This window comes from Paramormyrops kingsleyae, chromosome 25 (genome assembly GCF_048594095.1).
Source record: "Paramormyrops kingsleyae isolate MSU_618 chromosome 25, PKINGS_0.4, whole genome shotgun sequence".
NCBI lineage: Eukaryota > Metazoa > Chordata > Actinopteri > Osteoglossiformes > Mormyridae > Paramormyrops > Paramormyrops kingsleyae.
Window position 1 is genome coordinate 1,725,981 of NC_132821.1, and position 14,248 is coordinate 1,740,228.

At 43.1% G+C, this 14,248-nt stretch overlaps 1 protein-coding gene across 2 annotated transcripts in view; it reads left to right on the plus strand.

The window, feature by feature from the left end:
- The window catches only part of LOC111833176 (phospholipid-transporting ATPase IA), a 127,624-nt gene that overhangs the window by 47,128 nt on the left and 66,248 nt on the right, over positions 1-14,248 (plus strand). For both annotated transcript variants that reach the window (XM_023791154.2, XM_023791155.2), the window contains exons 5-12: positions 1,005-1,050; positions 1,474-1,514; positions 4,653-4,726; positions 6,915-6,984; positions 8,598-8,725; positions 9,987-10,098; positions 10,537-10,702; positions 13,306-13,433. In XM_023791154.2, the coding sequence (XP_023646922.1) occupies positions 1,005-1,050; positions 1,474-1,514; positions 4,653-4,726; positions 6,915-6,984; positions 8,598-8,725; positions 9,987-10,098; positions 10,537-10,702; positions 13,306-13,433 (765 nt within the window). The remainder of the gene's footprint in view (positions 1-1,004; positions 1,051-1,473; positions 1,515-4,652; positions 4,727-6,914; positions 6,985-8,597; positions 8,726-9,986; positions 10,099-10,536; positions 10,703-13,305; positions 13,434-14,248) is intronic.

A 14,248-nucleotide genomic window follows, 5' to 3' on the forward strand; every position in this document is an offset into this window, starting at 1 on the left:
TTCATGAAAGGAATAATAGTCTGTTTTTGTCTAACTTTGATAATAAGCCTGTCTCAGCTCACATTTTCAGTTTTTGCACATAAAAATGCTTGACCTTATCCACAGAAAGCAAAATGCAGTGGAGTTCCTTCTTTCCAAGCAGAGATATTGTTGGATCTACCTTTTCAGGGGCCCTAGACAGGGGGAATTTTGCGGATTGGAGGGGGGCAGCATCTACATCAGTAGACTTTACTGGGGCCCCTTCCTCCTGATCAGACCCTAGGTAGGTGCCTGGTTTACCCAGACCCCACCCTGGGTAGAGAAGACAAAATGTCTACATCAGATTCTCAGTTAAAACGTCACCCATTTGCTTAGTTCAGGTACTGCACACCCTTTAGTATTTTCTTACCGTATTTACTTGTTATTGAGTATTTTGCTTTACACTATATTTTACTGTAATCATATTAACTGGGCACCTCACTTTAATTTCCACAATTTCTGTCATTGATTGTGGGATTTTGTTCCGAACCTTTTGAAAAGTTTTTCAAGCTTTATTTTGGCACCTACTTTTTTTGTGGGCTTTTTTGAGATAATTGAGGGTGAAATTGACTAATATTTTTGTTTGAACTGAAATGAAAAATCTTTGAGTTTTTTTTAGTAGTAGGAGCAAGGCATAGGTTTGCAAAAGAGTAAGAATTGCATTTCTGGACAGAGAAACGGTAGGTTGAGTCTGAAATGGTTTGTGCCACTTTATACAGTTTCCTCCAGTGAATGTGCTTACCTGCTGGTAATTACTATACTTAATTACTTGTCTGTATTGTTTTTTTAAGCTTGCCTTGCCACCATCTGGCTTCTTTTTTGTACCCAACTTTTCCTCTGGCCGCCTTTCCAGTCTGGCTCGCATCCAGCTTGCGTACCAGTTTCTCACGCCAGTCGGGGTGTAGATCTCACACTGACTGGACATGCTTTGGCTGGGGAATGTGATTATTGTCGATTTTACATTAATGTTTTTTCTGTTTCCCCAGAAACGTCACAAGGCAGACAGTGTCGTGAACAAGAAGGAAACCCAAGGTAAAACTGCTCCGGTTCACATTTATGCACTGCGGGCAGGTGGCATGGTGGCTGGCACTGTTGCTTCCCACCTCGAAGACTATGAGAAGGATATAGCACCACTGTGCCATCCATGAATTGTATTTCTGAAGCTGACAATAAAAGATAGATTGATTTGGGCATTCAAAGTATGTTTACCTTAAGTGCCGTACCAGAGAGCAAAAAACCTTTCCTGCAATGTTCATGGTATTATATTTTATTATTTCTGTTGTTTTTTTTATTAATGTAAATGCTAACTAATTATAACTAATTGGCTAACCATGCTAATTATTATACATTTATATGACAGTGTGTTTTGTTAGCAATTAAGGGAAGTTAATCTTATAATCTAATTGTATGCATTTGGTAATGGGTGTTTTGTGCCCTTCTCTCTTCTTCCTGAAGTGCTAAGAAATGGAGCCTGGGAAATAGTACACTGGGAAAAGGTATGCAGTCAAGTTTACGCTTTTTTTGGGGGGGGTGGTGGGACTGGTGGGATATCCACCATAAATCCATCTGTAGGCCATTTCATAGCCATGCAGTAATGACATGCCTTTTCATAGGCAGTCAGTCCTCTCATGTCCGCATGAATACAGCAAAGATGAAGCAGGTGACCACAAGTGAAGCACTGCTTCACAAAAAAAGAAATGAAAGGAATTGTAATATTCATATCATATCACATGAAATGTGTTGTTAATGCCAATAATCCCAACAACCATGTGAAACTCAAAAAGTATGTAGATTGAAAAAATGTCTGACAGAGTATTGAGCAAAATAGCACCTTAGCTTGATAATAGGAACTTCAGTGAAGCAAGACGTGTTGTGCCTCTGTAAGCTAGTAGACTTCAATGTGTTTCTCATCATCTTCTGTTTGGTTTTCGATTGGATAGTTATGGAATTTGAAACATTCTTCAAACCCGCCCAGTGAAGCAGTGCTCCATCTAGTGATCTAGTAAAATGTTTAGGGCTATAGTGTCATGCATATTTTAATATTTACTATAATATTTATAGAAGTGGCGGGGTCAGCCTTGAGTTTGCTTCAGTAAGCAGCTGCCATTTGGCGTATTTATTTCTTGTTATTTTTTTATCCCACAATACGCCTTAAGGTCCCGCATATTTGAAATTCATTACATTACCCTCAACATGTCATGCAAACACGCGCACTCCCCATCCTGAGTCACCCCAAGGCACTTTACATGGATGTGTTGTGATGCTTTCCTGCATCATTTGTACAGAATAATACAAAAACAGGGAAAAGGGAAGGAAGAAAGATGACAATGGTGGAGAGGAACCAAAGACTCTCAAGTAGGGAGAGAAAAATCAGTGACAAAGTTCGCACTGTGGCTTCCTGTTGGTGATGTTGCAGGCATGAAATGATTAACCTTGCGAGTGATGCAGAAGCGTTAATTATGAGGTGCGAAGCCCGCTCTCGAGACACTGCCTATTCTTAGCCTGACAGCCCCGTCGAGCCTCGTAAGGGGGGCCGGACCTGACAAGGTGTTCGAGAGGGGTGTCTGCACAGACACTCATCACCGTAAGCTAAGCTGCGGCTAACAGCAGACAGCTGTTCATAGCTATTCATAGAGCTATGCAATTTAGTACCTTATTTGTGTCAAAATATTAGCATTTATTAATGTAAAATATAAATGTATATAATGATTCATACCAATTCTATGATAGACAGCTTTCCAGCCTTTTCACAGTAGTTTAAATAGATCCAGCATCAGCTATTTTTTAAGCTGTTCTGTGGCTGAAAAGCAGAATTAGATTTTTAACCTCACTAATACTGAGTGATCTCTGTGAGCTCTTGTTACAATTCTACTTGAATACGCAGCATTGTTTTTGATCTGTGGCTGTCCCCAGAATGTGTCTGGGACAAAGGTTTTACAGCTTATGATAAGAGCTGGACTGCTGGGTATTAGACTGTTGGTCTCGATAGCACATGAAGATCCCCACTGCTACTGGCCAATTTTCATTTCTCAGCCACGGGTCAGTAAAAAGGACCAATTCTGTGGTTTGATGTTCAGGATATACAGTGTGTGATTGCATGATGTCACCCTGTAATATTAATGCAGCTTTTTTTGTACAGTCATGCGCCGCGTGACAAGGTTTCAGTTAACAGTGGACCACATGTACGATGATGGTCCCATGAGATTAGAATGGAGGTGAACAATTTCTTTCACCTAGTGATGTCATAGCCATTACCCACGTGTTTGTGGTGATGCTGGTGTAAACAAACCTACTGCACTGCCAGGCATATAAACAACTATGCTACTGGTTTGTGTATTAATTATATCATACTTTTTATTGATATTTTAGAGTGAACTCTTTCTACTTACTATCTAGAACAGCTTACTGTAGCCTACCCTATACCATCGGGGTTTGTGTAAGTACACCCTGTGATATTCACACAGCAACACATTCCTCAGAATGTGTCCCCATCGTAGCATAGCACATGACTCTACATGTTTCAGTCGTCTAGCTCTAATGAAGCAAAACATTCCAGTTTCACAACAGAAATGCTCGTTTCGGGAACCCAGTCCTACTAACCAGTAACTAGCTTGCTTCTTTTGCAGGTTGTGGTGGGAGATTTAATTAGAGTTAATGGCAAGGAGTACATACCTGCTGACGCAATCCTGCTGTCGTCCAGGTAGACGGGGAGCTCCCGAGAGTGAGAGCCCCTTCCAAAAGAGTCAGGCTTTTATGGGCTCAAACACAGGCTGTATTACTGGCCTCTGGAGGTGGAAGCCGACATCCCTCTCCACCTTCCCACCAGCCTCCTGAGTGTGTGACAGGCCAAGCAGGGCAAAAATCCTTTCAGATACCTTTCTAAATTATTTGTATTTCCTAGAGCTTTGCAGAATTGACTCCAGTATTCGTTTTCTGACTCAATTTTGGAAATATCTGCAAAAACAAATATCTGTTTCTATAATAGACTTTATACCTGAGTGACTTTTGCATTCTCTGTCCTGTTACTTCATTGAAAGTGCAACGGCCTTAGAGCTAAAATGACTTTGGGAGGATGGTTTTGATAGGTGGTTTTATGATAGGTGGTTTTTCTCCTGATTTCTTTATTTCTGTTTTTAAAATCTGTAGTCCAGTCAGGTCATTTACTGTGGAAATGTCTTCTGCTACCTGACTAAAAGCCACATTTCGTCTCTGTCACAAACCTATCCTGTGGGAGCAGAACACTTAGAGATGCTCTGGTCTTCCTCTTATGAAATGGATTTCTAGTACTTGTAGTACATAAGGACCTTTATTTTTCTGTAGTTTTAAACATGACCGTTTGGTATGTTGGACATGTAGTAGAATGTGTTTTAAATGTTGGAAGAGGAGCCTTGCAGTCAAACACATGCTGAAGGCCGTAGCATTTACCCCTGTAGTATGTGAAGTTCATGACCTGACATGACTGGGTTTTGAAAACGGAGCCTTGATGTTTGCAGTGTTGTCTGTAGTTCACTTTCCTCAGTAGAATGAATTTCTGATTCTCTCTGTCATCTCATCTGCATGTTCTGTCTCTTTTCCTCAACCTTCCTTCTTCCACCCCTCCTCCTCTGCTCTGCTGGCGGTGCCTGGTGACATAGGTGACAGTTGGGGAGATAGTAAAGGCCACCAACGGGGACCATCTTCCGGCAGACCTCGTCATTCTCTCATCCAGGTCAGGAGCTCCACAGCTGGAGCAGTTTTTTTCTCATATGTTCACGAAAGCCAACTGGTCAACCTGAGGCGAGGCCGCCATTCATGGCAAAAAGATCTTATCATTTTACTTCAGCAGTATATGTTTTTGCACATCATGTTTACTTCTTTGGTAGTTAGTGTGAGAGAGCTGCTATTTTTTATGAATTTTCCACACAGGAAAAACAACGTCAGTTTTACTCACTTTTTAAAAACAAATCTAAAATGGATTTTAAAATGGGAATTTAATCTAAAATGAATGTTTTTTTCACAAGCAGTAAGCAGAGAAATACTCATATTTTGTACCACATAGCATCTTCACAGAAAGCACTGTCTGAGCTAGCATGGCTAATGGTGCCCATTCATAACGAGGGCTGTGTAGAATACAAAGAAGCCCTCGTGATTGCATCCTGAAAGATGAATGCGGGTATTTACAGGATCATTGTTTGATCCTCTTCGAAAAGGCTGCATTTCTTCAGCCTCCTTGTCAGTGCCAGGCACGGATAGTGTGTGCCCCTCACCGATGAGTCACGGGAGCCAGACCCCTACTTCGGTCTAACAGCGAGAAGATTTCTCATTGATGCTTGGGGCCAGAGGAGAAACAGGAGGAAACACAGACTGATGAAATGGATGAGAGGAAAACAAATGAGACCCAAAAGCAGTGCTAGGCCGGAGGCGACCCAGAGCTGTGGTTCGGTCACACAGAGCGACCCACCACATTACTAATAACTGGTTAACCCAGAACACACTGTGACGTCTCCTTATGATATAAAGATAGCAGAGGTCCTATTCCTTTCTATTCTGAATCACTGGATTATATAAAGATTATACCATTTATGCACGACACAAACACTGAAAAAATACTAATAGAAATATTAAAAAGACAGCAGTTGAACGAATAGAACTGGAATATAAATTTGGATTAGCAGACAGGTGGTAGTTAGCACGCCGGTTTTACGTTTCAAATGTTCCATCCATGAGATGCATCATTGGTCACAGGGGTAAATTGACATCATAAACCCTCTTCATGACTTTTTGGACTGTCCTGTTTGTCTTGGGCAGCTCCCTTTTGTAGGTCACCTTTATTGATGAGCATGTGCGCTGCTCTTATGTTCTGCTGCTCTTATGTTCTGCTGCTCTTATGTTCTGCTGCTCTTATGTTCTGCTGCTGTCATCCATGCTCGGCTTGTGCAGGGAAATGCGCTTCATTGGCTTGAGGGCAGTAGGCTGAGGTGCTGCAGGCTGTAACAGTCTTTGTATCAGTATGAGAAGGCTGCCACACACACACACACACACACACTCTCTCCCCCAGCCTCTCCAGGCTGTGCTGCACAACAGCTTGCCACCTATAGCACTGATATCATGCTCGTCAGCATTTCTGTGCATTTCCATTGTTAAGGACAGCTAAAAGGATCAGAAGCAGAAGTAGTGATGGTGTGACTCTGGTGTGACTGCACTCCAGAGTTAAGGTGGAACTTAAGATGGAGTGAACTGGCCAGAATTTGAACAATTGAATCACTGCAGATTCCATTGATGCTTAGTTGTCTTGGATTATGGTTGTTGGAACCGCAGTTAAGTTTTATAAAATGAATTGAAAGAGCTGAGTGTTAGGTTTACTTTTAGCTGTCCTTGTAGTATCACTATCCATCAACTTTCTTGAGAAGATCAAATTACTCAAGCCAAGTTAAGTATTTTAATTTTAAATTTTCAGTACACATTTTTAAATATTTGATTTCGACAGTAATGGTGGCGATGTTCTAAAGCCGTGGTTGTCAGATGGTGAAGCCTCAGGAGTCGCGTATTTCCTTGGTCATGAAATCACAACCCAAATTTAAGAATCACATAGAAATGGTGAAGTAAAAGTAAATGCAGCACAATGTCTTTGTGCACTGTTAAAAACATAAAACAAACAAAATAGTCCAACATGAGAAAAAAAATTCTAAATCATTTTATTTAACCACGCTACCCAATGGAAATGCTCCTGTTTTGCATCACAACCCACCAGGTGAGAAACAGTGTTCTGAAGTAGCTTTTTGGTGAAGATCTGAAGAGAGTTGATGTGATATCAGCTGCCTGAGTTATGCATGCACCTTTGTGTGTGTGTGTGTGGATGGGTATGTTCCCTACTCTGGTCCTAGTGTGGGGCTGCCTGACTGTCTTCTGATCCTCAGTGAGCCACAAGACATGTGCTACATTGAAACCTCCAACCTCGATGGAGAAACCAACCTTAAAATCAGGCAGGTGGGTCACTGTTTAATGCACAGTTATTTCCAGGTCCTGTTGTGTAACAAAAACAGCTGATGATTTGTAGTAGCTTAATGATACAGTGTGAGGTTTTTAATGGTGCTGGACCAGAACAACATCAGTAATAGTAAGGACATGCCTTTATTAGCAAGGGTATAACTTTGGGTTGAACACTGGGGGTGGGGTTTGAGGTCTCCCCCCATTTTGGGTGGTCCAGGGGGTTGTAATGGTCGGTTTTGATTACTGGGGGTATTACAACCCCCCATCCCCCACATCATTTATTTCCATGTTTATTAGTATTGGTTTTGTTAAGATGTACAGTGCAGTTCTGCACCATTTAGGAATTCTGGTGGAGAACGGGACAAATACATTGAAAAATTAGGATAAAGGTGAAATTTCAATTACCTCCAGCCCATCCAAGTCTTATATGGGCATAGTAAGGGATGCACTTAAGTAAATTACATTAAATGTAGTAAGTTAAGTAAATTAAATGGGGAAAAATGTCTTATTCATGTCAAGAGTCTGTTTCTGCTTATTTTAATCGATTTCATTAAGGGAGGAAAATGCCACATCAATCTATGACTGGAAGAATCATTGTTTGCATTTATTAGTAATTAAAAAACAATGGGCATTGGAAATTCAAACCTGGCCCCAATAATATTTTCCCTGATTGGAAACAAAATACTTAAAAATGTCTTTAGACCTGCTGTGGCTTGGGTCTTGGTTATAGTGCAAGGTGCACATCCAATTCAGAGAACAGTCCTGCGTGTGAGTGACTCTGGTCACTTGGGCTGGTAACCGGAGCTTTGTAGGGTCTCTGTACAATGGGCTCATTGATCCAAAGCACTTTACGAGATAATGGTGGACTCCAATGAGGCCGCCGCTTGAAAAAGCATCTGCTACCTTTGTTTTCTGGTACTATAGGCCGAGGCCACTCGCTATTGCAAATAAATCATGGCTTTCATGGTAGCACTTTACTTGAAGCTCTCATCTATAATGCACTATAGATGCCGTCATAATGGACTATAATGATCAGTATAAGAATTAATAAACCTTTACAGTGTCTTCTATTGACAGTCATAATGCATTACAGTGTTGATTATAATACTTCATAAGCTCTATAATGTACTATGGATACCTTCATAATGCACTATAATGATCAGTATAAGAATTAAGGATGCTTTGTACTGCATTATGAAGGCATCTGTAGTGCATTATAGATGGAAGCTCCATAAAACATTCATAATGCATAATAAACATGGCAATAATGTGTTATACCTTTTTATAAACATTGATAGCAGTTTTATAATGCTCTATGAATGCATAATAATGTGTTCATAGAATATTATAGATATGGCTTTCAAAGAAATTGTTACCACTTTAATTGTGACTTACTATTCCTTTTTTCTTTGTACTACTAAGTATTAATAAAGAATGCATAAGGATTTGAAAATATGCTGCAGTTTGATGCAAGAAAAGGCTGGATGCACGCCACCAGGCAAAACACAGAGTCTGATTTCCACGACCCGGTGAAGGACGTGGTCCAAGTTCTGTTTCTTGTTGGCGATGTGACATCTGTGATCACTGTTTTACATATCGGCTCTCCTCAGGGCCTGCATATTACGGCAGACATCAAAGACATTGCCAGCCTGACCCGGCTTACCGGCCGAATGGAGTGCGAGAGCCCCAACCGGCATCTCTATGACTTTGTGGGGAACATCCGGCTCGAGGGCTTCAGGTGAGCTGATGGTTTGGACTCCTCACTTAAGCCAAGCAAAATGTTTCGGTCTTTAGTTTGATTTATGGAGTTGTGGGCTAAGAAGTATAGACCATTGCTTAGGAATCTCAGTTGATGGGGTCTTGAATGAAAAACACTAGCGGTCTGTGTTAGTGCTGGCTTTGATGTCACGGACCTGGCCTGGTCGACCTGCATCCTCAGCATTCTACACTAGTGAGCAGGCTGAGTTGAGTTTCCCTGTTGAAGCTAATTTTATCACCCTTTGGGAGGTTTGCTTTTTCTAGAATCTTAAATGAATGTACCGCCGCTTCGTTTTTTCCTTTCTTGTTTACTTTTCTGACCTAATTAGACATGGAGTAGGTTTTCAGAGCTATGATTCATGCAGGCACCCTGGCATTTCATGCAACTTTATCTGTGCTTTTCACAAACGCTTGCTGATGACAGCGAAAGCGCTGCAGTTCTGGCCTTTGTCAGGGAGCAGTACAGTGCAGAACAGGGCAATCATTTCTGCATGCTTGTCTACCCTGCATTTTTGGCCGTGTGATTTTATTTGATGTCATTTTGTTGAACTATTAAGAATGTGTCGGCAAAATTTCCAGGCACAGGAGGGCCCATATTTCCCAGAAGGCATGTCAGATCTTCCAGACATGCTATGATCACCAGACCACGCACATTTCTGTAATCAAAAGGAAATTTGGAAGTGCATTGTTTGCCTTGCCTGTGTCCTGATATCTTTATTCAAAAGTCTGTTATGCTGCCTCACCCTTTCAAAATTGGTCACATTAACTGCTGAGTCCACTTCTGATTTGTCATTACATGGTAATCAAGCTAATGTGTTTCACTGGGAATTTGCTGAGTGAGATATAGCATGAAATATTCATATTGGTAAAGGACGTATCCCACCAGACTGAGACATAGAAGAGAGAGTCTGTGTGGACCTAGTGAGCGAGGCAAGCAGATGTGGAAAATACAGTAGAAATACTCCAGGCTTTACTGTAGTATTAACTCTCCCCCATACGCTTCTATCTGGTGTCTGTTGTAAGGTTGATAGTGGTACTCAAGTTGGTGGCATATTTCTGGTGTTTTATTGATGGTCCACAATTACTCGTTACAGTAATAATATTAATTAACACAGATTCATCCATGCACTGTAAATGTGAGGTATTAATGTGCTTGTAATGAGATGAGGATTCAGCACACTGGCTAGCTCCTCCAGTGCCTGGATCCGCAGGAGAAGGAGCTGTATGTATTCTGATTTCAGCACCGTGCCTCTGGGACCAGACCAAATTCTGCTGAGAGGGGCCCAGTTAAGGAACACGCAATGGGTGCATGGCATCGTGGTCTACACCGGCCATGACACCAAGCTCATGCAGGTAAGTCTCTCCTCCGCCGCAAATCAGGCCATAAGGAGGTCCTAGTACTGATCTGTCCCCAGGGAGATGCAGGCTGGTGAAAATAGTCTGGAGTAAACTGGAAGCCCGGGTGTATTTATGACTGTATTGAAATACAAATATTTTTGGTCCTTTGCAGCCTTTTGTTTTTTTTTCTGTCAGTGATGATAAAAATACCCAGTTTATAACTATTGAATTTTATACAATATGTAGCTGTAAGAACAGTTTTGTCTAGTGCGATGTACAAGTGTATTGTGCATTGTATTTTATTTTACACATTTAGAAAGGGTTAAACATCCAGATTCAATGAAGACCTTTTCCGTCACAGTAATCATTCCTCATTTGCATTCGACATTTGAGGTAGACAAAATTAAGCTAAATAATTAAAGATCCTTTTTCTCTCCTCCTTTTCCCTCCCAGAATTCCACCCGGCCTCCCCTAAAGCTGTCCAACGTGGAGCGTATCACCAACTTCCAGATCCTGGTGCTCTTCGGTTGCCTGCTGGCCATCTCTCTCATCTGCTCCATCGGACAGACCATCTGGAAGGGTAGCCATGGCAACGGCGTCTGGTACATGGACCTCAGCTGTAAGACCCGCCTCGCTCTGTCCCCGCGTCCTCTTCTCTCGCTTTCTGGTGGCTGCCTACTCATTTTCTGATCCCATTGTCGTTGTTGTGGCCTCTGTTTATGTTGCCGTGGTAACATTATTACATATTTAAACGCCACAAGCGATTGAACTTCTAGGGTGTCTGTGTTTTCCTAATGATATGTGCGACCTCGGTGAAATGGTTGACAAAACATCACTATCTTTTAAATTTTTTCTGCTAATGCTTTTGTCTGGCTTGTTTTTCTTTGTTGTATCTAACAGCTCCAGGTAACAACCATTTCAAAGCATCAGCCAACTGTGACCTGCCCCCCCCCTCCCTTTAACTAGCCCCCCATCTGCACCTCTGACTTGCTAAGCAAATGAAGGCACTTATTGGGTTGGCACACATTGTGAGGAGAGGAGAGCGAGGGAGGCACATCAGGACCGTTAAAAAGCCCCCCCCCCCCCCCCAGCTGTCATGCTGTTCTTCCTGTTTGTTCTCTAACATATTTCCCTCCTACACCTTGCTGATGGCTAAACTCTTTGCAAACCCCAGCCTAATGCCCTGCAGCCGCAAGCCAGCGCACGTGTCTCTCAGAGGGATGTGCTGCTGGTCTGTTGCCTCCCCAACAGATACTGACATTTCCTGAGTTTTTTTTTTTTTTTTTTTTTTTAATGCTAAGAATATACCCAGAATGAGCTGCATGAAATTCATCTTGCTGTTTGCCAGGGGTCAAGCAAATGAATTCAAAGCCAGACTGAGGCCTTTGACTCTGTTGACTATTTTTTTTTTATTATGTCGCGCTTATTTCGACTCTATGAGATCAATAGAGCTGGATTAGGAAGAGAAAAGATCTTTACAGTGCTGAAGCGATGTTTGCAAAACGTTTACCATCTCAAAATAGCCATTACCTTCCTCCCAGTCGGTCCGTAGTGGAGTGATATTCCGTGTCGGATTGATTGTGGCTTGTTTTCTGACCTACAACGTACACCTGGCATGCCTCTGCGGCCTCACGTACCACCCTGCAACAAATCCTCAGCGTCAGATGCAGGTCCGCAGCTTCCTGGGGTGCCACTAGCGCCCAGAAGTCACTTCAGCCAGACGGGGATGGAGTAGATTGCAGTGTTTCCCAATCCGATCCTCGGCTACCCGCAGACAGTCCATGTTTTTAGCAGATATGTGGGCAGAGAGCTGGGAGGGAACAAAAACACGGACCGTCTGTGGGTCCCCAAGGATCGGCTCGGGAAACACTGGATTAGAGTCATAAGTCAGCTCTTCATCTTCAGCGTGACTGTATCTTTAACAGGGGGCACTTTTATCGCACGTTTTCCCTTTGTGTTTTTATAGTGTTTTTCCCTGGCTGTGTGGTTATTTTATTAGTTTTGCAGATCACCTTGCGCAGGATGCTTGGATTGTTGGCTTGCCGTTAGGGGGTACTTAGAAACCCCAGCACTTCCGGAAGAAAAAGCAGGGATATGCAACCTCAGTTCAGTAGCTAACTTCCCAGGCATGGGGCCATTATGCTGGCGGGCATATCAGCACTGAGAATTAGTCACGATTCAAGAGAGGATGTGACAATTCAGATTTATGGTGAATGTGCATTAGCCAATACAGGAATGTTTATTTACGCCCTGTCGATATCCTCGTGCCCAGAGACCTTACGAATGGGATTCTTCCCCCATTCCTTTCAGACAACCTTTCATCATTCCCGTTGGCGTAGTTGGCAGCTCGCCCACTCCGACTGTGTACTGTGTGCCCACCGTCAGCGTACCACACGGTGTGGCACCAGTCTCTTAGCATTAGCCTAGCAAAGATTTCTTATGCGTTTTTTTTTCCTGTATTATTTTTGTTTTCTGAGGCTCTAGGGTGCAACGATGCTCTACCAGGGCAAAGAGGATTAAATCAACAACGTGTAAGAGGTTGAATCGTGCCTCAGACCAAATCTCCCACCAGTCTTGGCGACTTGCAACATTTTGGCAACGTTCTTGTGAAATTGCAACCATGAGTTTGTACCCTCTGCCGCACAGCATTGTGGGAACGTCAGGCCCCTCTGCCGCACAGCATTGTGGGAACATCGTGCCCCTCTGCCGCATAGCATTGTGGGAACATCGTGCACACTATAGGGTTCCAGCTGCTAGCGGCCCCCTGCCCTCTGGCTACCCGTTTCGTAGGTCTTCTCCTCCATTTCTTTGTAGTGTCTTTGAAATGTTCCATCGTCATGCTCTGTGTCATCTGTTCTTCCTTCTGCACCTTCACAATCTTGACCAGTTTAGTAATGGGAGGAGTTCTAGCCCTAGGCGCTCGGGGTTCAGCGATTTCACTCTGGGAGGAGTACTCAGGTAATTTAATTAACTCCAGTCTTTTCCATGCGGGCTTCTTGATGCAGTGAGATCCCGTTATTTATCACATTGGTCCCAGAGGGATTGGGGACTGTCGTTGGCATTTCCGCCTGCTGTGGCATTCACTGCATGAATTGGGATTGCCGTGTTCTTCCTGGTCCTGGTTCAGCACTGTGACAGTGGGTGTAGTTTGGGGCTTGTGGGAGATGGAAGTGTAGCTGCGTGAAGGTCATCCTCACCGCTGACGCTTCTCTTTCCATGCAGTCGGCGGTGCTGCCAACTTTGGCCTCAATTTCCTCACCTTCATCATCCTCTTCAACAACCTGATCCCCATCAGTTTGCTCGTCACCCTAGAAGTGATCAAGTTTATCCAGGCCTATTTCATCAACTGGGTGCGTAGACCGGCTTTGTACACTTGGTATGAACTGGATGCTGCACATTTACAAAGGCATTTAGACCACCAACACATCTGGCCTGTAACATAAAACCAGACTGAAAGTTGTCATTGTTGTGTTTTAATGGAATTGTGAAATTCAGAAATTTTCACAGATTTTTATAATTGCAGCCTTAGATATTGAAAACCCATATACCTCTTGTGTTTTTCCAAGAGAAGTACACTGATTAGTTTCCACTGCCAGATCAAATCACTAATGTAGCCGCACTACTCGCTGGTAAACATTAACATTTCAACATTTCTAATTGTGGTACAGCATTAAGCTGGATGAATAAGCTTAAATGAACCCATGGGGAATTCCTTGCTAATTTCTTTGTCATAACACAAATTACGTCTATCCGCATCTTTATGCACTCCTGACTGCGACGGGACGCTGTTTATCCGTGTCTCCCAATTACCCCAAAGAAGCCGCTCCTCTTGTTCAGTCCCAAGTGCATCGTGGGTAACTAATTGAATTGTGCTATTCTAGTTGCATATATGCACGTTGCAACGATTTATGCGTTGTCGAATCTGCTGGTGAAACAGCTCTGAGTCGCAGGAACTGCGAGCTTCCGTCCAAATCACAGAGTCAGGCCTATGACTCAGGGGAAAGAGGGGCAACAGCGGGATGGGGGGCCACTGCCAGTACCCACACCCCAGCTCCATCCCCAACCCCCCCCCCCACACACACACACACTGCGGAACATTCTGGAAATAGACTCCGCGCTGTCTGCCTGCAGGGACAAAGTGACTAGGCGGCAGCAAGAGACGTGA